The sequence below is a fragment of the Sinohyriopsis cumingii genome, chromosome 14, assembly GCF_028554795.1.
Source record: "Sinohyriopsis cumingii isolate HCF-2022 chromosome 14, ASM2855479v2, whole genome shotgun sequence".
Classification (NCBI taxonomy): Eukaryota; Metazoa; Mollusca; class Bivalvia; order Unionida; family Unionidae; genus Sinohyriopsis; species Sinohyriopsis cumingii.
In genome coordinates, this window is record NC_142974.1 from 123,773,116 (window position 1) to 123,798,126 (window position 25,011).

Here is a 25,011-nt window from a genome sequence, read left to right on the forward strand (position 1 = left end):
CATATGAAAAAGGAAGCACCTTCTAGACGTGCATCTGTATTGATTGGAGAAAACTAATCAAATCAAAACTGGCTTAACGGTCTCTGATACATACAGTGATGAAATGTCAAACTATTAAAACATACATACATTCTAAATTCTGGAATTGTCAGAAGCAATGCGTGTAAAAAATAAATGTGAAAACTATTTGTGCGTATGAATAACATGATTTATGTTTTCTCACACACAAGATTCTTGTATTCTCTCTCTCCCAATCAACATGATTCTATGTCTCCTCTCACAGACAACATAAGTTTTGTGTTCGCGCGCACACACACACACACACACACACACACACACACAACATGATTATTGCCTTCTCTCACACATAATATCTTTTCCACACACACAAATAATTATGTTATGTGCCATATTATATATGATCGCTATAATAGAGTACATGTCGTGACTACGGTATGACAAGTGATCTCTAATGATAGACTACATATCTTGAGTACCGTATGACAAATGATCTCTAATAATAGACTACATATCTTGAGTGCAGTATGACAAATGATCTCTAATGACAAACTGCATGTCTTGAATACAATATGATAAATATTTTTCTATGTCAGGATGCATATCCTAAGAAACAACGTTCTGTTAGCAGATTCAGTTGGTCTTCATTTAAATCGAGTTCAATTAAATTACAAAGGAGAGTGACACTAAAATCATTATTATTCAAATCAAATAATGTGAAATTGCCAAATGTATCCCATTACTTGACCAGTCTTATCATCAAGAGAATACTTTACACAGAACTAAGTATAAATCCAATTTACTTTTAATCTTACCTATGGGTTGTAATGATAGATAATGTGACTCCCAGATATGTCCTAGGAGGATGGGATTCCCATGAAAATCAGTCTGCCCAACAACCCACACAATGATGTCTTCAGGGCCTGCAGATGGTACGCTTGTTACAATCATAATATCCATTTGTAGCATCCTAGCCATTGCAACCACCACCACATGGTCTGCCCATTCTCCATCCCTGGTCATTCGTGTACAGTAGTCTTCGAATGTCTCACCATAGATGAAACTGTCTAAATGTATGGTACCTTCAGGTGTCTGAGTATGTGAGAAATATTACTTTTAGTACTAGTTAAATTTTATACAATGTATATGAAATTCATCACAATAAGACAATCATGCTAATGTGTTATTACCTACATCTGATTAGTTTATTGTCTTCTCAATCATCAATGTGGGTCAGATGAAAATATCATTGTGGTATAAAGTCATTCAATGTTTTTAATACTGACTGTATTATGTGCTAAATGAAAATCATATGAAAAGATTGTCATGGTCTTTGATTGCTTTGTGTGTTACCTGTGATAGTATTGCGGAAAAGTTCGTTACTCATTAAGTTTCAATATCTGCTCCTCAAATACTATAAGAAAATTGTTTATTAGCCAAGCACTTAACATACACAAATATTTTCAAAGTGTACGCATATATACATCTCTATCTCTTTATATATATATATATATATATATATATATATATATATATATATATATATATATATATATATATACTACAAAATGAAGAGTGCAGTCCCTAGTATCTCCATGAGAATGCGTGATAACAATAACAGAATTTCTTACAAAGATGAATACATATCATTATCATTCAGGTATGGGAATTTTAATTTGTACTCTATGGAGATTCGAACCCAGGCATGCATGTAAATGGAACCCATCACCAAAATGGAACCCATCACCATGCCTGTAATTACAGACCAAGATACAATCTTGATCAAGCACAACAACACCAAAAATAATGCTATAGAGTCAGTGCTACAGGCATTTGTGCACAGCAGACAAACCACACATGTCGACCTAGTGATTAATTCTCATCTGTACCCAGTCATTTTGGGTTCCTATGACATAAATGTGTGTGTTCCTCGATTGTATGCAGACAATGGATATATTTCTGTGAGGTGACACAGACAGAAAAGTGCATTTTTCATGATTCCCCATAATGCTTACAGCTTTTACTCATCAAGCCATTACTGTGCATCTATAATGGCTTTCAAATTCTCCTTTGCGCACAGCATACAATCTTTACTCACATGCAGTACTCTATTAGTCCTCATAAAGACAACTACTTCCTGGCGTAGCTGTTGTGGGGATTTTTGTACATCACAATTTAAACGTTGCAGTTGACTGGAGACGGCCTCAAAAAAGCAGTTCCCATTCGCAGGAGTTTCATAATGAAGTTCCAGCTCCACTGAACGACAGTTTACTTCCAACAACGATCGGCTGGAAGAAGCAGCTTGCTGTGACCTGTTTAGAATCTGGCACAATAATGTAGGGTCTGAACAAGGCACTCCTGCAAAGGGAATTTTACAATAATATTACTAAAATCTGTCATGACAATTTAGTGACTGAAGAAAGCACTCATATGATTAGAATTTTACATATGCATACTGACTTGGTCTTGATCAGAGAGTAGCTTGAGTTTCTATAGTTAGAACTCAGAAATGAATTCCGCTAAATTAACACTCCAAATACCTATCATACTCTTGTTTGCAACCTACTTGAAAAGTTTAGTGGACATAATTAATTTTACCAATGAAACTTAAGTAGCCACTTACTAATCACCTTCAAAAATGAGTGGCCATTACAAATTTAGTTCATTGAGGCCTAATAATTTGGTAACTGCCTAGTACAAATGAAATGCAAAACTGAGTGCGGATTTAATGACATGAGGTGATGAAAGTTGAATTGCTATTTAAGGCAAATTCAGATTTATTATAGAAAAGGCAGAAGGTTATTTAAATAACAAAGATCTTTTTAACACAACTGTCAGCAGTAAGTGTTTGCTTCTACCTCAGGTCATACACTAACAGTCACTATCTGGAGCATGCTAAACCACGTAATTACATACTGACTTGACTCAAAATGATTTATAAATTCACCTTGTCTTTATATATTGTCTGGTCCTTGTTTGTAGCATGCTAAATCATGCTTACTAAAACTGACCTAGAAATTACTGTCTGTAGCTTGACTGATAAAGGATCTTTACTGTCATTGTACTGATAGCTTTTATATTAATAATGTCTAAACCTATCTGTATTTGTGTTAGTTCATCTGACAGTAATTTCATGGCTTACTAAATTTCCTCTATTGCTTTCCACATACACATAAATTTCCTGTATTTGCTTCAATGGACACATGTTTCCAGACACATATCATTAGCTGAGGTCAACTGTATAGGTAATATATTACATTTGTCAAGTATAGACTGTCATCCACACTAATCACATGTACAGTCTGTCTAGATTTTCTCTGGCCTGAATTCACTACTAGTGACCCATGTCATCATGGAAACTCACTAACACTTCACTCCGTGACGTTTGCTCCTAGTAACTGGCTAATTATTTAGGGATAGAGATATGTCCATTGCGCAGAATTCCAATAACCACAAAAGTAATCATACAATTCTAAGAAGTGCTGAAAACGGGGCGCAATAAACAAATGTGTATACTCCAACTTTATTACAATATCTGTGCTGATAGGATACACGTAGCACAACTGAAGACAAATGTTTATACACATATGACAGAGACCCCTTTGGAATCACACACATGCTTACTGCCTTGCATTCAAGATGTTTTTAGGATGAATGCAAGGTTATGCCTAGGGCTTATGCTGTGCTTTCATTGAAAGGACACGGTAACTTCTGTGCAGCTACCAGTGGCCAATGAGATTCGGCTACTCCTCTACAATCCTATGTCATTTAAACAGCAGCTGGAGAAGAAGGTCACTTGACTCTGCTAGGTTTCAAACTGAGACAGGATGTATGATGGTTCAAGGTAAGGGTCATGGAAAAGGCTTGTATTTCATGACCTGAAGTCTACAGGATTTGCACTTGTCTCTACGAAACTTCAGATTATGTTGATTTAAAAAATCCATGGAGCCAAATGGTGAGTACTTGATTGTTTTCGTAGCGATATGACTGAAAAATTGTTAAAGCTACGTTTAAAATCCAAATCACACACACACACACACACACCATTTATTGAAACAGTGAATATATTTGATCATCGATGGGCTACTTCTGTATATAATTCAAAATCATCTATTTCAGCGTGTATTGTTTAAATTTGTCAGATGCTGTGGAAACGTTTCTATGAGAAAATCAGTTAAAGTCTTCTTCAACCTTGTTTGATTTAAGTATTGTTGGCTTTGTGTAGTTATTTGTTTTAATTTTATTAATGAGCATCATTTGTCACAACTTTAAAGACACGATCATTTCGGTCAAACTTTGGTCTAATTCTATTCAGCAGTTTTGGAGAAAAAATGTTTTACTTAGTCTTAGTACGTTCCCATATTTGGTCATTTAATCATTTGTATAAATTTTAAAAGTTCTTATGTCTTGATGTTTTTTTGAAATATGATCAAATTATATTAATGTTTTGGTGAACAAGTGTACTAAATTTGTCCTCTAATTCTAGTGGTGGCTTAAGTTGATAGCATATGAACTTCATTTGCAAAAATCTGAATGACTGTTGTACATGTACCAGGATGCATCGTACCAAGTTCAGTTAAAATTGGTCATTTGATGTGTCAGAAAAAGGTAACAGTATTAATTGTTGATGGGCAATCAAATGGGGTTTTGGCAATACCGGAAGGTGGACTGGCATTATTTTCTGTATCTCTCACCTGGCTTAGGTAATAGTTGAACATATCACACTGCATGCTTATCTAGTATTGTATGACCACCATATAAACCATCTTCCAACTTTATATCATGTTGACTACATCTCGTTCATTATTGAACTAATCCACGATTGCTGTTGTTGTGCGTTTTATTGTCATTTTTCGGCACATGATATGCTACACATGGCAGACCATTTAACTGAGTGGAATAAGAACTAGTAAACCCTTGGTAATAACCATCAAGTCAAAGGAATATAATGCGCATCTTTCTCACATACCAATGTTGGCTGACCCTGAATAAAAATCTTTATCATATAGACATATACTAAAGGTCCGATCACGATCAGTTCATAAATACAGCTTCAGAAGTGGTAACAAGGTTGCAGTCATACGTGTGATTACTAATTAATATGCGTATCCCATTCATTTTTAAATTATCCCTTGATCTTCACATCATTCTTCCATATTTCTAAAAACTACATCCAATATAAAGGTTCCAAAGTGATGAAGTCAGCCAGTCAGAAGCAATATCCATTCAATGCACTCACTGACAAACTTGCGTACGATCTTGACTACATAAGCGTGCATTTCAAGTTTGATCAAAATCTGATCGGAAAATTAGCAAGCTCAGCTAATAAGATGGACAATCACCTTATTAGTATGCGTGCTATGCATAAACTAAGTTCGTTATTAAACTTATGAAAGATCTTAATGACATAAGTAAATATTCCAAGTTATATCATAAAAGGATCCGTAATATGGCCCTCAGACTGACAAAAATGTTTCCCAATTACAGGTAAGTTCACATCATTACAATGTTCATATATCTGTTAGAGGAATATAAAGTTACTCAATCATGAATTAAAATATATGAGAAGACTTCTGCTGGAGAGATTGAAACATTTTACACTTTATCTTGCTTACCAGTATCTTGTCTAATTTCGTTTCGACTCCCCTGAAATAAAGAAAGCATATCATAACATAAATTGTTGAACAGTATAAAGTTTGAAAACATATTTAAAATCTATCATTGATGGAGTCTATGCTAATTTAGTATATGTAGCATGTGACACTTTTTTTCCCCGTGTGTTATACATTTATATAGGTTTTGAGAGTAATAGGGATCTAACCACAACATTATTTTCCATAGACAACTACGTCTAGGAAAAACTTTATTCTACACACGATACACGTGCACAACTTGAATGATGTGCAAACTGAAAAATCGAAATTATGTGATTCGTGACATTTTATCAGGATGCTTGTTAGGCAGGATATTAATACGCAATAATCAACAGTCTCTCAAGATAAATATCTTTAATGCAGGACAGTTAGTTGAAATGGGACAAAGACTGCCTAACACTGAATTTCGCTCCTGCCTGATAATCTTTATAACTGCATTTTGGAACTGGTAGGAGTAGAAGGGATTAATATGTGGAAACAAATGTGACTACCTATCAAAATAGTTTCTTCTCAAATACATTTGCATATATAACTATAGGCAAAGATAATACATAGTCCTTCATGTCTATATTCACCTCACTGTATTAATGTTTCCACCTCTGTTTCAATTGCTAATAATAGTAACTGTTATTAACAGTTTTTGAAGGATGAATTTTCTATACAAACATTTTGCATTGGATAAATCATAAATGAATGATTTGTTTAAATATTAATCATCTGGGGATTTTTTTGCTATTCATGATAGTCCTGTAAACTGTCTTCACTTATTTTCTGCCCTGGGTAGAGACATACGTAATTGCAATGTATGCATTTTATCCATAATTAAGGCAATACGCATGTGATATCATACATTTTCCCATCATTTTAATCAAACTGTTTATATTCAATTTTTATTATGCTACAATTCATTGTGAAGTGTGTTATTGTTGGCATTGAAAATCGGACATCGTTTATCAATACTCTGTGTATCATGGAAATTCCCAAGTGGGCTATCAACACCTATAAATGAAAACTGTCATTTTGACCCCTGTTGTTCATTTGGGTTCCAGAGAGGGTCCTAATACCAATCAAACAATAATCTATATCCAAATTTTAAGAATTAAACTTTTTTTGCACTATCACAGAAAGGTAGAATAGATTAGACCAACATATTTATGTTTATAAATATATTAATCTAATACTGGAATTCCTTATTCTGATTGTTCAGCATGTCTTCTCACACATTATACATTGTCAACCCTTGGTTGAGAACGCAGTGCTTTCTTCTTCAATTTTTCCAGTATATTTTTTGTCGTCGATACACGTATTCCCAATACTGATAAGAACACTTCTCATTTGTTATTTAACTTTTATTTTCCTCAGTTAAAGTTTCTCCACTTTATTAATTTGACTGACAACACTGTCATTGAGTATGTCATCAACACATATGTCTAATATACATTGCCATGATAAAATCCATTGAAATAACTGTATTTTGATCAGCTTTATCAGATGTTATAATGAATTACATGTATGACAGTGAAGCCACATATTTATATGCATTCAGTAACGTTTATGTCATTTTGATGTTGCAATAATCTACAAAACAAAATTACGCACTGTACCAGTCCCACTTACGCAACCCACTACTGACATCAGGTTCCTAACTGTGCCACAACCAGATTGTTATATAATTGTAACACACAGACATTGAACCTTGATTTGACTTACAAAATTAAGTAAAACGTTGGTATGTTACATGAACAATTTCAAATCATTATAGCCAGATTAGTTATTCAATTAGGATCATTGGAAGTAGATATGTAAATCCTTATTAATATAACAATCATCTGTTATTTATCAATACTATTATTTTAATATGCTTTGATTTTCAGAACTCTGTTAAATGCATCATCCTACATATTCCACATTTCACCATTTTGAACACGAACAATTGTAAGAAATAAATATAAGCCTGGAAGCACCATAATAAATTGCTTTTCACTGTTGGAGACCTCATGTTGACATGACTTCCTGTTCTGGGGAGTAATTAGAACAAGATTATCAGGATGGCTTCACTGTAGCTATACTGGATATCAGACAGGTACCATTTCCATTAGGTACTAGCAATTCATCATGAGGAGCAAGTTGATAAAATCACCATTTTGATATGACCAGGTATCTAGGAGATGTATGCAACAAGAAAATTTCAAAATGGCCATTACTATGGCTACTCTGGATTCCCAAGTAACATCCTTTATATTTAGGATCACTATACATCACAAGACCTATTTCAGTTAAAACGCCATACTGATATGGCCATTTATCCAGTACAACTCAAGTAGTAAAGCAATAATTTCAAAATGGCAGCCATAATGGCCATATTGGAGACCTGAGAGGCATCATTTTTATTTATGACCTGCTAGACGTCATAATAAATCCTTTAGTAAACAAGATTTTCAAAATTGTTATAATGGTGGCTATTCTGGATGTACATGTAGCACTATTTTCATAGATATTACAAGAAAACACACAAGAGCACACATGAACACAATAATCTTCTAGTAAAATCACCATGCTGATAGGTATATCTATTAGGAGGATTAGGTATAAGATGTTAACTATGGCTGCTGCCACAACAACACTGGACATCAGATCAGCTCCATGATTATTCAGGACCAACTCGACATCATAAGAAGCCGTTTGGTGAAAACATCAAGTCAATAGATAGACAGATAATTTCCAATCATGACGATTGGTAACAAGATTTTTAATATGGCTGCCATAACATTCATACTACACGTAATTTCAGCACTATTTAGACCAACTAGACATCAGTGGAAAGCCCATGTTAAAATGTTCATCGATTTAGGGGGAATAATAAGATTTTCATGATTGCCAAAGTGGAAGGTCACAAGTTTCACTGGAGCCAATAAGATCATGGGGCAAATATATGTTATGTAGTCTAAGTAGTTTAGGAAGAGTAATGATAATAAACATGTGCTAACTGGCGGAAGTACGACTGAGGGCAGATGGATGATGGACAATAGACAATTACCAAAGTAAGTACGAATAGTGGAGTACAAGTAAGCGACTGATACAAGAACAAACAAGTATTGTTTTCACTTTCCAAAGTTTCCCCAGATTTTAAAAAATACCAAACAGTTACCTCTGGTTTCCAATTGTCTCTTTCAAAACGCATTTATAAAATGAGGTTATACATCCACAACAATTGTAACTATGAATCCATGGACATCGTGCTGTTTTGAAATAAATTGGACTGGTGAAGAAAATATCTTTAAAATGTTCTGTTCTTCATTTTAGTAATGTTTTATGATGTATTTATTGTTTTAGTAATGTTTTATAAACGTATTATTTGTTTTAGTAATGTTTAAGAAATGTGTTACTTGTTTTGTGTTACTTACTTTTATAAATGTACTACTTGCCTTAGCAACGTTTTATAAACATACGTTTTAGTTGCTGTTGATTTAATATTTGTTCATATTCTTAACTGTAAGTAGGAGACACTTGGGTCTCTAGAAAGATTAGTATATAAAATAGTTGCATTTTCTCTAAACGTTAGCATCACTATCTACATAAAGTATGATACAAATTATAAACATATGTGTACACTAACACTTTGATAAATCAAATGTTTGAAAATTTTGTCGTATACATTTTTATCTTCATGGCAACAACTATATGCAACAGGCCTCATATTATAAAGTATATGCCATGTAAATGACAGGTTATATCACACTTGATATAAAGGAAGATACATTTGTCATAGTCCTACAGACCACACATTGTACAGTATACCCTTTATTAAGGACAGGATACTTGCCAGTGTCTAACAGACGAGACATTATCTGGCATATTTCTAATATAGGACAAGATATTTACCAGGATCTAGCAGACGTTAAATTTGGGCACATCTCAAGAGATATAAACTGTTTGTACTCACCTCCTTCTGAAACCAATATTGAAGTAGCTGTCTTGAAACAAGTGTATGACTCTTGGTATGGGAATTACAGACTACTTTGTCATTCATTTGGAGTAGTGACACATCAATCAGGCCGTCCATACTGTCTATATCAGAATCAGGGCACTTTATATGCATCTCAAATTGTAGACTCTGGCCCAGGTTTCCAGTTATCTTTGACAGGTTCTCAAAGATGAATGTTCTGGCTTTACTGCAAAGCCTGAAAGAACTTGTCGTATCTGTGACTCCCATTTGTCTAACTCGAGTAAAGATGACATAGTCCCTGAAGTACAGGATCAATCTGTGATGATGGTCAAGGTCAAAGACACAACATCCACAGTAGATCAGATTTTCAAATTTCTGCTTGGCAATGGGCCAGTGAGTCAAACATGCACCAACAAGCCTATGGAAGATTGGTGGCGGCAAAAACTTCCCTGTACATGTGAAGCAGAGTACTGGTGTACTTTCCATCTCAGGGTCTGATTCAGGGGAAATAATTTCCCTTGGCATTGCTTGACGGAGCATACATGGAACAAGGTAGTAGTCCTCTTGCTGAAATGCATTAAAATATAGCAAAGGTTGAGTGCCATGAAATAAAAGTTATTTCAGAAATTAAGTTAAGTACATATATGTATGTTATCTTAAACATAAGAATTATGTCTATGGGATATAAAACCTTATCGTATGTACTAAACAGTGCCACTTGAAGACTACCAGATAACCAAAGTAATGCAGCATATGTTAAGAAGGTGACAAAATCATTTTTGTCATTTGGTTTCACTTTGCATATAAATGTCTTGAGAGTGCAAATCATCCTACAGTGACAGAAACATAGCTAGTTCTGAACAGTCCATAAATCTTTAACTACTGTCAAGAGTATACTCTATCTATTTTACTCAACTTTCAAATCATGCAATATCTTTTCTGTGCAAATTATTTAAATATTTCCCTGTATCACAGATTCTGGTATTACCATGGCTATATTGTAAAGGCATATAATTAACTCATGAATATTCAAGATACTAATTATTATGTCTGAAAGGGCTTCATGTGGCTGAGAGGTCTAAAACACTTGCCTTTACAAATCACTTACACATCTCACCTCTGTGTGCGATCAAGTTCCGGCTCGACACATGAATGTGATAAAGCCTACCAGAAGCTGTAAGTGGATACGTGATTCTTTGTACGTTATTCCTCCACAAAATATACTGGCCATTGCGTATAACCTATTGTGTACATTAAACCTAACACTAGTGATACAATGTTTGATAAAGAACTAACTAGAGACTAGAGACAATCAAGCTGAGACTGTAACAATCTTGACTGATATGATGCCAACAAATAGGATTGCAAGCGACATGAAAATCCGAAGACACTGCAAATGACAATAGCTTGACCTAAAGACACTCATATTATACCATTATTTACTTTTTTTTTTCATTTTATAAAGCACTTTGGTGGTAGTGAAAACATTGTATAAAGGATTAAGGAAAAGTCCAACCGTATTGCTACCCTTCAAACTTGAATATTTGTGGCATCTGAGAATGAGGATAATGGAAAACACAAAGTTTTGTAAGGAAATGAAAAAAAGGAAACTGATGAATTTGATAACATACTGATAGTATGTCTGTCACAAGGTGAGTCTAGGAGAAGTAAAATTTTCTCCATTTATTATTATAGAACGTTGGGAGCTACTGTTAAAGTTGCACAAATTTGATAAAAGATTGCTTGCTCTAGAGCAAGCTGACAGGACATATGACTTCCCCTCGGGAAAGCTGAACTTGCTCAAAATATGACCAATCCTACAATAGAGTGTGTAAAAAGGTATAGTACAATCATGAATCTTTTATTGACATTGTGTCATATTTATTTTATGGATAAATGCCTTATTTGGTCACCATTCTAGATATAAAATTAGTCAACAGCTTACTTGAAATTTACATTTTGGAAATAAATGTGTTTATTTCAATTAACAGATGTAATATTTATATTGAAATATGGCTATGTGACTGTGCCTTCACAGTGATGAAGAACTATCATTTCAACTGTACATATGTCACAAGAGCTTGAAATTGCATCATTTATATATATATTGATCAAACGTACCATCTTACAATATGGATTGCACCAAATGTTAAAATTACATTGATGTGTGTAATTTTTTTAATTCATTCACAATTTCAGTATGTAGTTTTATTCAAACATTATATAAACAAATTCCTTGCTGAATTATCTCTGTTTTATTACCATATCAGAGTATCACGAACATTGTTAAAGTTGTCACATATACTAGTAGATGTATACTGATATTCTGACCATGCAATGGAGGGTTTGACTATATATATATATATATATATATATATATATATATATATATATATATATATATATATATATACATACATGCATACATGCATATGTATATATATATCGACATATATATATAGTGCATGACTACATAAACTGAATGGATAGAAAAGAGAAATCTGCTATACAATGCAATTTATTTCTATTCGATACTTGTATCACAATGAAGACTAAAGAGAAATATGCATCTACATTGTATTGTGATGATAGTCTACAATTTTATTAAAGGGATTGAGAGAATAAGATACATATACATCTACAATGTAATGTTGTTGAGAGTGCATAATTGTATCAAATAAATGGGACAGAAAGAGAGATGGTTATGAAAAAAGGCTTTCTATTTAAAGGTGAAACACTGGGTATCAATGCTGCAGCGGTCCTAATTTATAGAGATGGCATAATACCCACATTTCTTATTTGAATATCTGTTGATGGTTCTGGACTGAAATAAAATATTCATTCTTCATAAGCAAACACATTCAACATTTATTCGTTGCCATCATTGATATTTACTCGCATGCTGCACATCCACTGCTACCCCTGCTATGCTGCACTAAAACAATGTGAACTCATTCGGATTATATATTTGTAATTCAGATTATAATTCAAATGAATTTAGTGTTATTTTCTATTTATCTCCAGTCCCAATAAAACCAGAAAAACTCCTTCAACACTGAGGACAGATACTAGGTACAGTTAGGCAGCAAGTCAAGTTATAAGCAGTTCAGGATTATCCAAATAAATTCTCTGTAAAGTGATTTGTTCACAATAATAATCATGTGACATAATGGACATAATAATAATCATGTGACATAATGGACATACTAATAATCACGTGACATAATGGACATACTAATAATCACGTGACATAATGGACAGTAGCAACTTTAATTCAAGATGCAAATATTGATGATACGAAAAGCCTTTGTAGACTTTGATACGACTCCTGTTTTTACCAATTTTTTTGTTGTTTTGTTTTCAAAATGTTGCCAAATGTGATAGGAGAAAGTATCTCAGTATGTATTTTGCAGTTAAATATTTGCGAAAAGGTATTCCAATGGAAATGAACTTGACATAAGTCTTGCTGATATTTGAATCCAGAATCCAAATATTGGTTCCACTCCATGAATCAAGTCTAGACAAAGTTACTGAGCTCATACAAACGTCAACATAAAAATTCAATATATCTTGGGGAAGGTAAAAAAGTACACATTTTATGAAATCTGACTATAACAAAGTACACGTTGAGGAAATCTGACCATGAAAAAGGCGCATGTTATTGAAATTATACTTTAACAAAAGTACACAATAATGAAATTTGACCATCACAAAAACACACATTAATGAAATCTGACTTGGACAAAATACATATCAACGAAACATGACTATAACAAAAGTACACATTAATGAAATCTGACCATGACAAAAGTACACATTAATGGCAATGACAAAAGTACACATCAATGAAATCTGACTATGACAATGTACACATCAATGAAACCTGACTACGACAGTAGTCCACATGTAACGAAATTTGACTATGACAAAGTACACAATGAAATCTAACCATGAGAATAGTACACATTAATGAAATCTGACTATGACAAAGTACATATTAAGGGATTCTGACTATGACAAAGTACATTTTAAAGGAATCTTACCAGGACAAAAGTACACATCAATGAAATTTTACCATGACAAATGTACACATTAATGAAATCTATGACAAAAATACACATTAATGAAATCTGACTGCAATAAAATTGTACATCAATGAAACCTGATTATGAAGTTTAGGATTAAACTGTAAGGTTACTGGGCAGTCATGGCAATTGAGATATTGTACTAACTTACCTTACGATGAGCAGTTTACTGGGCAGTCATGGCAATTGAGATATTGTACTAACTTACCTTACGATGAATTAGGTTAAAAAGTGGAACAAGTGGTAAAAACTGATTTGGTTAACCTTGACCGTGTTGCATGAGATGCCATCAACCACAGAAACATGGGTGTATCATGGTTCATTCATGTGCCTCAAGCAGATTTCATGACATTAACTTGTGACCTTGACCTTCACTTTAAGACCAACGTGTGCAATGGGACACATTCAATAATAACACATGAATTGGACCATAAAGATAGGACCCCAGTCTGGAACATGATAGACTTTATATAGAGTTTATATATACTTCAACATACAGCACCATCACAATGATCACAAAAATACGGCTGCCAATGTGGTATAAACAAGACTCGCTAATGATGATATACATGTACGCCAAGTCACATCCCGTATTCGGATATTTATATATGTAAATGATTATCTTTTTCTGGTAGAACATGATACATGATAGCTCTATTCTGCTTCACACATGACATTTATCAAGAGCTGAGAAGTATTTGGATCCTCTACTGAGAGCACAGTACATGTAAAGTAACAACAACTTTCCAATTTCCATCATGCGAACAGTCTTTCCCATTAATCTAGATAAACATTAATTACAACCCTTTTGCATACTACACTGAGCTGTGGCTGAAGTTAAGTGTTCTGCAAAGAACTACATGTATGGCTTGGTTAGCACAATGCTGAGTTGAAAAAGGCTGTTCTTGTAATTACTGTGTTTTTTAACTCATAATGCGAGTGTTAGGTCTGACAAGAAAATTAATTGAAGATGGCAGCTGGATGAAGGACTGTTCATGTTTTGTCCATCTTAATTAATCTTGTGGATGAGAATGGATTTTTTAAAATGGGATTCTGTATCTTTCACTGTGCCAGTTATCTTAAGAACAATCATGTATAATGTATTGATATTACCACAACCATTTAAAACACTACGTTTCGAAACCCAAAATGTATTTAGACATACAGTTTACACTGATATATTTAGTTTAAACCTAATTTTCTATATTCCATCTTAAGGCAATATAATTTTTGGGATGCCTTTCTGTTTGAAAGTTATATTGCTACAGAAAATCGTAACTGCAATCCTCATTCATCATCCCAAAATGTGACAAGGAACCCTTCATTATACTTCAGTGTAAGATATGAAAACTCTTTAATTTGCATTACTAATCCTCAATGTGGTGCTTGGTGAAAGGCTCCCAACATACTACTTTATGACAAAACCTCAGTGCGGTGCTTTATGGCTTATAACTTTTAATCTCAAACATCATTAAAGTTACATAGGTGAAAGGACAGTGTGATGTTAAAATGGCGAGCTTCAGAACAGCACTAAAGAATTACAGAGGTGAAATGAAAGAATGATGCAAAATGTAAAATCTCAAACAGTACTAAAAGCACGAGCATTGGCAGGAAAGTGTCATTAAAAGTGTCAGATCTCAAACAAGACTTAACTTGTAGAGCAGAAAAGAAAATGTGCCTCAAACAGCACTCAATGTACAGAGGTGAAAGGTAAGTGTGATAGCAAATGTCAAATCTCAAACATTAGCAAAGTTACAGAGTTGACAGGAAATTGTAATGGAAAATATCAATTCGCAATCCTCATTTATCATTCCGAAATGTGACAAATAACCCTTCATTATACTATAGAGTAAGATATAAAAACTCTTTAATTTTCATTATCGGTCCCAACTGTGGTACTTGATGACAGACTGTCACAGAATTGTATAAATCCTTTTATTGATTAAATACATGTACTCGTTTGCTTTTGTGTACAATGATACCCGAGAGTGATTGAAGTATATTGTAAAAAAGGTTTTGAAATAGTGAGTTCGCTTCATCCTATGCCACACGTGCAAAATGCATTCGATGGGAAGAACCGAATATTTCCAACGCACAAACGATGTATTGCGGCACCATCTGTGTATAGATACATCACCGTACATCAAAATCAGTATATCACGGAATGTCTTGTCAGTGAGCAGTCAAATTTAGGGACTTGCACATCTTCAGCTGTAGAGGTATGTCAGTTATTAATTTATTTTGTATAATTTATAACTATTGTACTACCATGTTTATTTTTTGTATATTTTCTATGTAGCTTCGGCTTACGTAGTATCATGCAAATATTTTCTATTCTTGTTTTGTAACTTAGCAAGAGATTTATATTAGCAATATATAAAGTTGTATTTTTAAGAAACATTTAGTACCGTATGATTCTTATCGGGCGTTGTTATGTTCACTTCTGAACTTGTGTATTGTTTTGTAATTATTGTGCCGATAATAAAATCTGTGTAGCTAACCTTATATAACGGCATTACATTTGATCGTATATGCTTATGTCATGCATAGTATACAGTGTTAGATGTAGTATACGGTGTTAGATGAATTTTCAGCTGACCAGAGTGATCGGAGTCGCAACTGTAGAGCTAATTAGAGTGACCAGAGTGATCAGAGTGATTGCAGTCGCAGCTGTAGAGCTGATTACAGCGACCAGAGTGATCAGAGTGATCATACTTATCGGAATGATCGGAGTCGACATGGTACCAGCTGCAGAGCTAACCATAGACGTTGACCATAGCAGCTGTGAAGCTGAACCATAAAAGCCATAGAGCTGGGTAAACAGTGTTGCTGGTCAAGTAGCAAGTGATCGGGTCTTGCGAACCGAGATTGGTGGGTGCTGATTGCTTTATTGACCAACCTGGAATACTGACTGCTTGGTTAACCAGTGTGCTGGGGACGGAGTGTGCTGGGGACGGAGTGTGTAACTCCATGCATCTAATCTTTTAGCCCTGGGTTAATCTTTGGGGTTTGTAATACTCAGTGTGTTTTGGGGACTGTAAAGATATTTTGTACATCTGTCCCTTTGTTTTCATCGTTTTCACTATATGAGTGAATACATTTACTATATCAGTAAAATACCACCGTTTTACTATTTGAGTAAAACATATCATTCTTTCATTGTGAAATCACTGTGAATCATTCACCCCTTGTCCTTGTACTGTGCAAGGTCAGTTATTTGTATTTTCATTATTTAGTTCGTGCGGATTATGTTAATTGATCCAATATTTGGATATTATAAGTATTATTAATCATGATTCTTTTCATATTCAAGTCCTTCGTCATTAAACACTGTATTTGTATCATCATCAAAAGTGTTTTGTTGTAGATCCGAATAACCAACCCGGTCTTCTTGTTAGACATAATTCCATCATGGTGCTTCATGACAAATCCTCAATGAGGTGCTTAATGGCTAATAAGCTTTAAACTTTAATCTCAAACATCATATAATTTATAGAGGTAAAATGAAAGTATGATGGAAATGTTGAGCCTCAAAATAGTACTAAAAAATACAGAGGTGAAATGAAAGTACGATGCAAAATGTATGTCACACACTTTCTAGTCATTATTTTTAAGTAAACCTTAAAGATAGGATTTTCATGACACATATACTAATCATGATGTTTAAGTAAAACTTAAAGATAAGACTCTCATTGAGGTATTCAGAATGTGTAAGTATAACCTAAAGATAGGACTCCCATTTTGGAATGTGACACACTTTCTGATAATGATACACCTTTAAATGGATGGTAGACAATAATTTATAACACAAAGCAATTTCTTTTTTAATATCCGAGTTTAAAATATATGGACTAGTATAGTGTGCAGACGGAAATGAGCAGTCACTGTCTATTCGACATTGTATGTGAATTCAACATAATGCGTAGGGATCAAAACATATATAATACTAGAACTTAAGGCTTTATATAAACATGCCTTAATCCTCTTTCCATTTTCAGCGTATGATTTCGGCTTGGAAATAATATTCAGTTTCTCCATGAGAAGCAACAGATGATCCTTATTGTCATGAAAGTCTGGTTTCATCTCCTTTGTCCAGATGGCATCTAAAAATGAAGAGCATGAGATAAACAAAATGTCATTATTATAAAAGGCAGTAACATACATTCAAAATATTCTGTAACATTAACAACTATGCACATTTATGTTTGCTATGCATATTGTTACGTATATACTCCTAACTGTATGTGGTACAAGAGAGGACACAAGATTTCAATAAGAAATACAGTACAATTTATCTTGTGAGACCGCCCAATATTTTAACAAAATAGTTTCTCAGGGCAGGTCGTCTATCATTACAGGACTTGCAAGATTACCATTGTTCAGTGTCACAAAGCTGCAGGTTCAAGAAAGAAAAATATCCACAATCAATATACAACCATTTTATTAGTCATTTATAATTTTTTCAAAATACTGCAATCGTTTCATCACAAAGTAATTTTGTATTGAAATAAAGGCATACATATATTATACAACATTTATAATTGTAGTTGATGATCATGTTTACAAGTACGTTAGGATATTAACTGCAAAATTAATAAGTACATGTTTATTGAACATGACCATAAGTAAATTTGACATGTCAATAAACTTCAGACTCTTTAAAAAGTAACATAACAACTGCATAGTTATCTGTGTTCACACATCTTAATTCTATGGCTGAATTGGCTGCTTTAATCAGGGTTTCGGTAAATTTGAAATATATCTGTGCTATTAAATGAACTTCAAAGACGGCATTAACCAATCCAGAAACGAAATAAATTTAATTTATTTAAAGACTAAACCAAAATTCACCAATGACAAAGTTAACTAAGGATTTGACAGACTTGCCTCACATTGAACAGATGATAACTTGGTGTGTGTTTTAATAGTGGCATCATAAAAGATCGACAAAAGCAATACAAACATTAATTTACAATGACAATCAAATCTGGAAGATGATAATCATTTATTAAGGACAAGGGCAAAGACCTCACAAGTGCCACGCATTTCAATGCCAGTAAACATTTCTAAAAGATCATAGTTAAGATGTGTTAAGTTTCGTCAATGGTGATGATGAGTAAAGTATTGTCCATGGTGATTGTGCATGAAGTATCATCCATGTTGATGAATAAATGTCATCCATGGTGACAACGTATGAAGCATCGTCGCTAGTGATGATGAATGAACTATCATCTATAATGTTTGTGTATGAAGTATTGTCCATGGAGATCATGCATCAAGCATGGTCCTTGGTGTTGATGTACTGGTTATGGTGAATATGATTGACGTATTGTTTATGGTGATTGTGGGTGATTTATTGTTCAAAGTGATAATGAATGAAGTATGGTGATTGTGTATTAAGTATCATCCATGGTAATCCTGTATGGAGTAATGTTCATGGTGATGATATACAAGTATTGTCTGTGGTGATCATATACGAACTATTGTCCATGGCGATATGGAGTATCATTCATAGGGATGATGTATGCATCATCACCCATGGTGACATAAGTATTATCCATGGTGATCATGCATGAAGTACTATCGATGATGATTATGTATGAAGAACTGTCCATTGTGATCGTGTAAGAAGTAGTATCCATGGTGATCATGTATAAAGTACTATCCATGGTGATGATGTATACTGTATTGTCCATGGTTATCATGTATAAAGTATCGTCTATGGTGATCATGTATGAGATATCATCCATGGTAATCATTTATGAAGTATGGAAAATGATGATTATGTATGAAGAATTGTCTATTGTGATTATTTATGAAGTAACTTCCATAGTGTTTGTGAATGAAAGAAGCATCATACACACATCTTATATATTCAGATAATCCTTAAATATTGCTGCACATGGCTGAAAGAGATGTATCCTAAAGATAGCTACATATGACTAGGAAAGGAAATGTACCTAACGATGGCTAGGAAAAGAGGTTCCTCTAACGAAGCGTTTACATGACTATGACGAGAGGTGCCCCTAAAGATGGCTATACATGACTTGGAAGAGAGGCAACCTAAAGATGGCTATACATGGCTAGGAACACAGCTGTTTCTAAAGGCTACACCGACTGCTCCGGTGGCCTAAGTGGTTAGGTCGTCTACCCCGGATGCAGGAGTTCATAGGTTCAAGCTCTAGCCAGATCATACCAAAGATGTATACAAATGGTATTGGCACTCAGCAGTAAGAGGACTGTGTTAGGACCAGTCGGCTTTAGAAATACTATTTTTGATATCTTGGAACACATTCATAGGTTTCGATGATCTCACACAACTACAAATCTGTTTTTTTCTCCTTTCAATATAACGGTGCTTATTTACGTATATATAAATAGATAGAGACACTCTATATTGTGGTAGATTTCGTTGACTGAATTATTTTTCGTGTGCTAAATTAACCACATTAATAATTAGAGACGTCATATATTTTGGTGGGTCTCGGACTGAATTATGCTTATTCCGTGCTAAATTAGCTAGGATTATTATTTGAGACACTGTATATTGTGAAACATCATTATTCTGTGATTAATTGGCAATATTAATATTCAGAGACAATGTATGCTGCTGTAGATATGTGACTGAATTATCTTTATTCTGTGTTACAAAAGCAATATTAATAATTGGAGAAAGCAAATATGTAAGCAAATAATGTTTATCCATTAATATCTATCCAATCACATTAACGTTAGGGTTATAAGCTTCTACTTCCAGAATCCAGCCCAACCGAAAGGCAAATATCGTGTTTCTGCATTTATTTCACATATACAAAGGAAAATAACTCTTGTTCATTACCTCCCTTTCTAACAGCATGTGTCGCCAGTTTTTAAACAGAGCGACATTCAGCAGAGATGTTCACATGACAGTGTAATTGGGAGGGATTTGAAATAACGTGACTGGTTATATATTCTATGAGGAACAGAACTAACTTGAAATTAGCTTTCTCCTTTCCAATATTTTCCCCAATCACAGTAACATTTGAAAAATAGGTTAGATAGCCCTTTCGCCTATAAGCATCACAGCCTAAGGGCATATGATTATGACATCAATGCAAAATCTTCTTATTCTTACCTTCAAAATTTCACTGGCGAATCATTGAAACCTAATAGGCTGTGTTGACAATAAACGGGTATGGGGGTCATCTGGGCTGCTGAAACTGGACCCACCAGATTCAGGATTTATAACATGGAAGCTCAGAGATAAAAATGAATGGTGAATCTCCATCTACTAGGTCTTGGATCGAAATATCTTGCCAATTGCATGAGCCACCTGAACCTTGAAGACAGGGCTTGAAGGGTGATATCATACTTTCTAGTTTTCTCCGGAAGAAAGCATTTTTGTTGAATGCCATGACTTATCTCAATGCATTTCAAGCAGTGATTGTGACCACAAACATGGTCTTGAGTGGATGTTGATCTAAATTTTTCTATAGAGGACAGCGAGCATATTAAAAGTCGTTGATAGTCGACTGACCGTAACCTCCTGTTGGGCTACATATCGTGGTTGCAACAAGATAACTATCAAGCTATCTGATCTGATCTGTAATTTGCTTACGCTCCATACTAAGGCTAACTCTAAGGCTCTCATGAAACGTGATTTTGTACGATAATAACTTCAGCAAGTACGAGCAAAAGGCTCAAACGTATTTGAATTGAGCCATGTTAGCATTCAGGACAGATTCCATTTAGGAAATATGGTGTGTGATGTTGGTTGCAGGAAATCAAAAGTGGCTAACAAATCTAATACTTGTTTAACACGACGGATATCGTGTCTGCCGTGATGTCTGAAACTGCTAGATACCATAGAGTGATAGTCTTTGACTGTAATTGTTTCAAACATTTTCTCCTCAGAATGCCAGAGAAAAAGTCAACCAGTCTTGCAAATGAGGCACCCAAATGGATGATGCTATTGATTTTACACCATTCATTGAATACAAGTTCTCTCGTGAGCCTTCAGTGTAGAGGGATATCTTGCTCAAGATATTATCTTCACAACATACTTTTTAAATTGTTTGTTCCGCAAAACTGTCCAGACTAGAGCTGTGCATGAAGAATAAGACGCCAGATGGTGGTTACTTGAGAAGATTGTGCCTGGCTGAATCTTGCTGGATCTAATAGATCAATGACTCAGGACTTGTCACATCCGAGAAGAGCTCTCATAATCATTTTGGAATTACTACTAATACATTTCGGGAATATTTGTGGTACCAATACTGTGGGAGGGAAGGCAAAGGCCCATAAAGCTTCCCCACGCACTGGCAATGTGTCTGTAGCCTTCACGTCTGTGTATGGAAATGGGGAGACATAGGTGGGCTAATCATGGTTTCTCCTTGTATGTCAGGAATAAGACAGATTTATACAGAACATACAGGTTAGTAGATTTGGTGCAAGCATTTTTGATGAGGTGGGTCACCACTACCAAGTCATCTGATATGAGGACCTTTTATCTTGAGAGAAAGTCCTTCTGGAAAATTTGGAATTCACTGGTAATAGCTTTTATTTTGTTAATGTGGAGGGACTGATCTGGCTCCTAAGTTCCGCTGACTGTAGAAAATTCAGACACCCCAACCAATTATACTGGTATCAGTACTTACAGTAATTTCCATTTGAGGCTGAATGCTGTGGTAGATCTCTCAACATATGAATGTATTGTTAGATAATCACGGTATATACATGCATACTACAACAAAGGAAAGCAAGCTACTCGAGTAAGTCCTCAATGGTAGTGTCTGGTTTAGGGAATTTTCTATGAATGTAATACAGCATGCTATTTGAGTGAGGCCACAATGGTTGTGTCTGAAGTAAATGTATTTGAACATAATAAAACATGCCATTCGAATGAGTCCTCATTGGTAGTGTCAGATTGTGGAAATTTTCAATGATTGTAATATAACATGCACTTCAAGATAAACGTTATTGGAAGTGTCTGTGGTAAATGTCTATGACTAATATAGCATGCTAATGGATTTGTGCCTCAATGGTAGTTTCTGAGATAATTATCTGACTGTAATACAGCATGCTATTGGAGTCATATCAATGATGGTGTTTGAGGTAAATGTAAACCAATATAATACAGCATGCCATTCAAATGAGTAGTGTATGTTTGGGTTTTTTGTCTGTGATTGTTATACAGCATGCAATTCTACTGATGGCTCAGTGTTAGTGTCTGACGTAGATGAGGTAGGTGTATGACTGCAATACAATATGCTATTCAAGTGATGGATCAATGGTAGCGTATGAGGTAAATGTCTATGCCTAATACATCATATTAATGGAGTTATCCCTTAATGGTAGTTTCTTAGGTAACTGTCTATGACTGTAATACAGAATGCTATTGAAGTGAGGCCGCAATGGTAGCGTCTGAGGCAAAATCTCTCTCTCTCTCTCTCTCTCTATATATATATATATATATATATATAATACAGCATGGTATTCAAAGGGGACCCCATTAGTTGTCTCTGTTTGGGGTTATTGTCTGCGATTGTTATACAACATGCAATTTGAGTGTTGCCTCAGTGTTAATGTCTGAGGTAAGTATCTATAATTGTAATACAACATGCTATTCGAGTGATGAATCAATATTGCTGTCTGAGGTAACTGTCTATGAATGTTGCAATACAACATGCACAGGAATGCTGCATATAATTGATGTTACTTCAAGGTTACTTATATAATTTTTCTCTCACTCTGTAAAGCCAGATAAGTATGAATTGCCTCCCTTTATACTTTTATCTTTAATGCATGCTGGACTTGGGTAACATAAGAATTTAAAATATATAAAAAATGTATTTATATATACACACAGGAAAACAAAGAAGTAATGAAAAGTACCATTCATTCTATTGGTATGGTCCAGATATACGGTTCTGAGGGTTTAATCAGTTCATATTTATGTTAGTGAACTCAGATGAAATGCTTACATCGGTTAGTATATATCACCTGTATGTGTTCATACGAACAATCATTAGTACCTTTATATTACAAAAAAGCAATAACAGTGTTAAATCTTTGCAGAATACAAATTATAACTTGTATGAATTTTTTTAAAGATATTCATTCATACATCATTTGCTTCGAATCCATTAACATGGACACAAATGTCTAGGTATTGACTCTACTTTTCACAAAACCAGACTGAAATACTGTTATTAGTACGGACAATATTGTTTCACCTGTTAAGAACTTGAGACATCCTGTGCACTGTTAACATTGGTAATTGTGAGGAAAGTGCTAAAATACCAAATACTGAAGTTTCTACATATTTAAATTTAATGATATCACTTTGTCGCGCGCACATCAGAATGTCTTTAGATTGAAAGTAATATCCTTATAAAAGGTTAATTAAAATAGGAATTTTACAAACCAATTAACTCTGGAGTAAGTTTTCCTCCTCTCTTAAACGCAAACCACTTGTCTGTGACAGCTTTTGTATTCCTCAGAATGAACATCTCATCAGCAGTGATAAGGGATTTAAGGGCATCAATCAACCACTGGGGGTCCAAGACAATCTTCTCTCTCAGTACATCCATGCTGTAGATAGGAGGAATAACATTTACCAAAAATGTGCATACTGTATGAGGTTCTAGTATGTATCTTTCACTCTTTCTGTCACTCAGTTTTCCTCATAACAAAAAAACACTGACAACGGAGTAATCTGCCCTTAGCAGACAGGGTATTTCACTTCTTTTGCTGCTGTTTTATGTACCATAATAATTTAAGGCAAATCATGTATTTCAACTAGATATTTAGACTACATATATATATATATATATATATATATATATATATATATATATATATATATATATATATATATATATATATATATATATATATATATATATGTATTTTGTATGCATGTATGTATGATGTCATATGAATCTGATGAGATGTATTGGGTCTTGGACCAAATGGCTGTCTACAGATAATCTTGGGATTTAAACTTGCGAACAAGCCATATCTGATGAATAAAGAACATTGCAAAGCATAATGACACGTAACAAACCACACTGTCAATATTTTGTCTGGAGAAGTGTTGTTCAGAAAGAGGATTAATTTTCATTAGGTGTGAACAAATTAATTGCATTTGAATTCTATCACATCGTTATGAATTAATAACAAAATTCTACAAGAACAATATTGACTTTACAAGGTGTGAACTTGTTGATCCTATCACTGAGCAAATCAGAGCATGTTTATTGCATGAATGCAAATATTTGTGGATATAGAATGAAATGTTGTAATCACAATTTTGACTTTAATAGAT

The 25,011-nt window shown here is 34.2% G+C and overlaps 1 protein-coding gene across 1 annotated transcript in view; it reads right to left on the minus strand.

The window, feature by feature from the left end:
* Positions 1–25,011, minus strand: part of LOC149784759 (uncharacterized) — an 89,240-nt gene that overhangs the window by 17,768 nt on the left and 46,461 nt on the right. The window contains exons 8-13 of the mRNA XM_089933045.1: positions 24,109–24,275; positions 17,679–17,806; positions 9,616–10,185; positions 5,634–5,664; positions 2,117–2,376; positions 834–1,110 (exon numbers count right to left, since the gene is read on the minus strand). Coding sequence (XP_089789171.1) covers positions 834–1,110; positions 2,117–2,376; positions 5,634–5,664; positions 9,616–10,185; positions 17,679–17,806; positions 24,109–24,275 — 1,433 coding nt within the window. The remainder of the gene's footprint in view (positions 1–833; positions 1,111–2,116; positions 2,377–5,633; positions 5,665–9,615; positions 10,186–17,678; positions 17,807–24,108; positions 24,276–25,011) is intronic.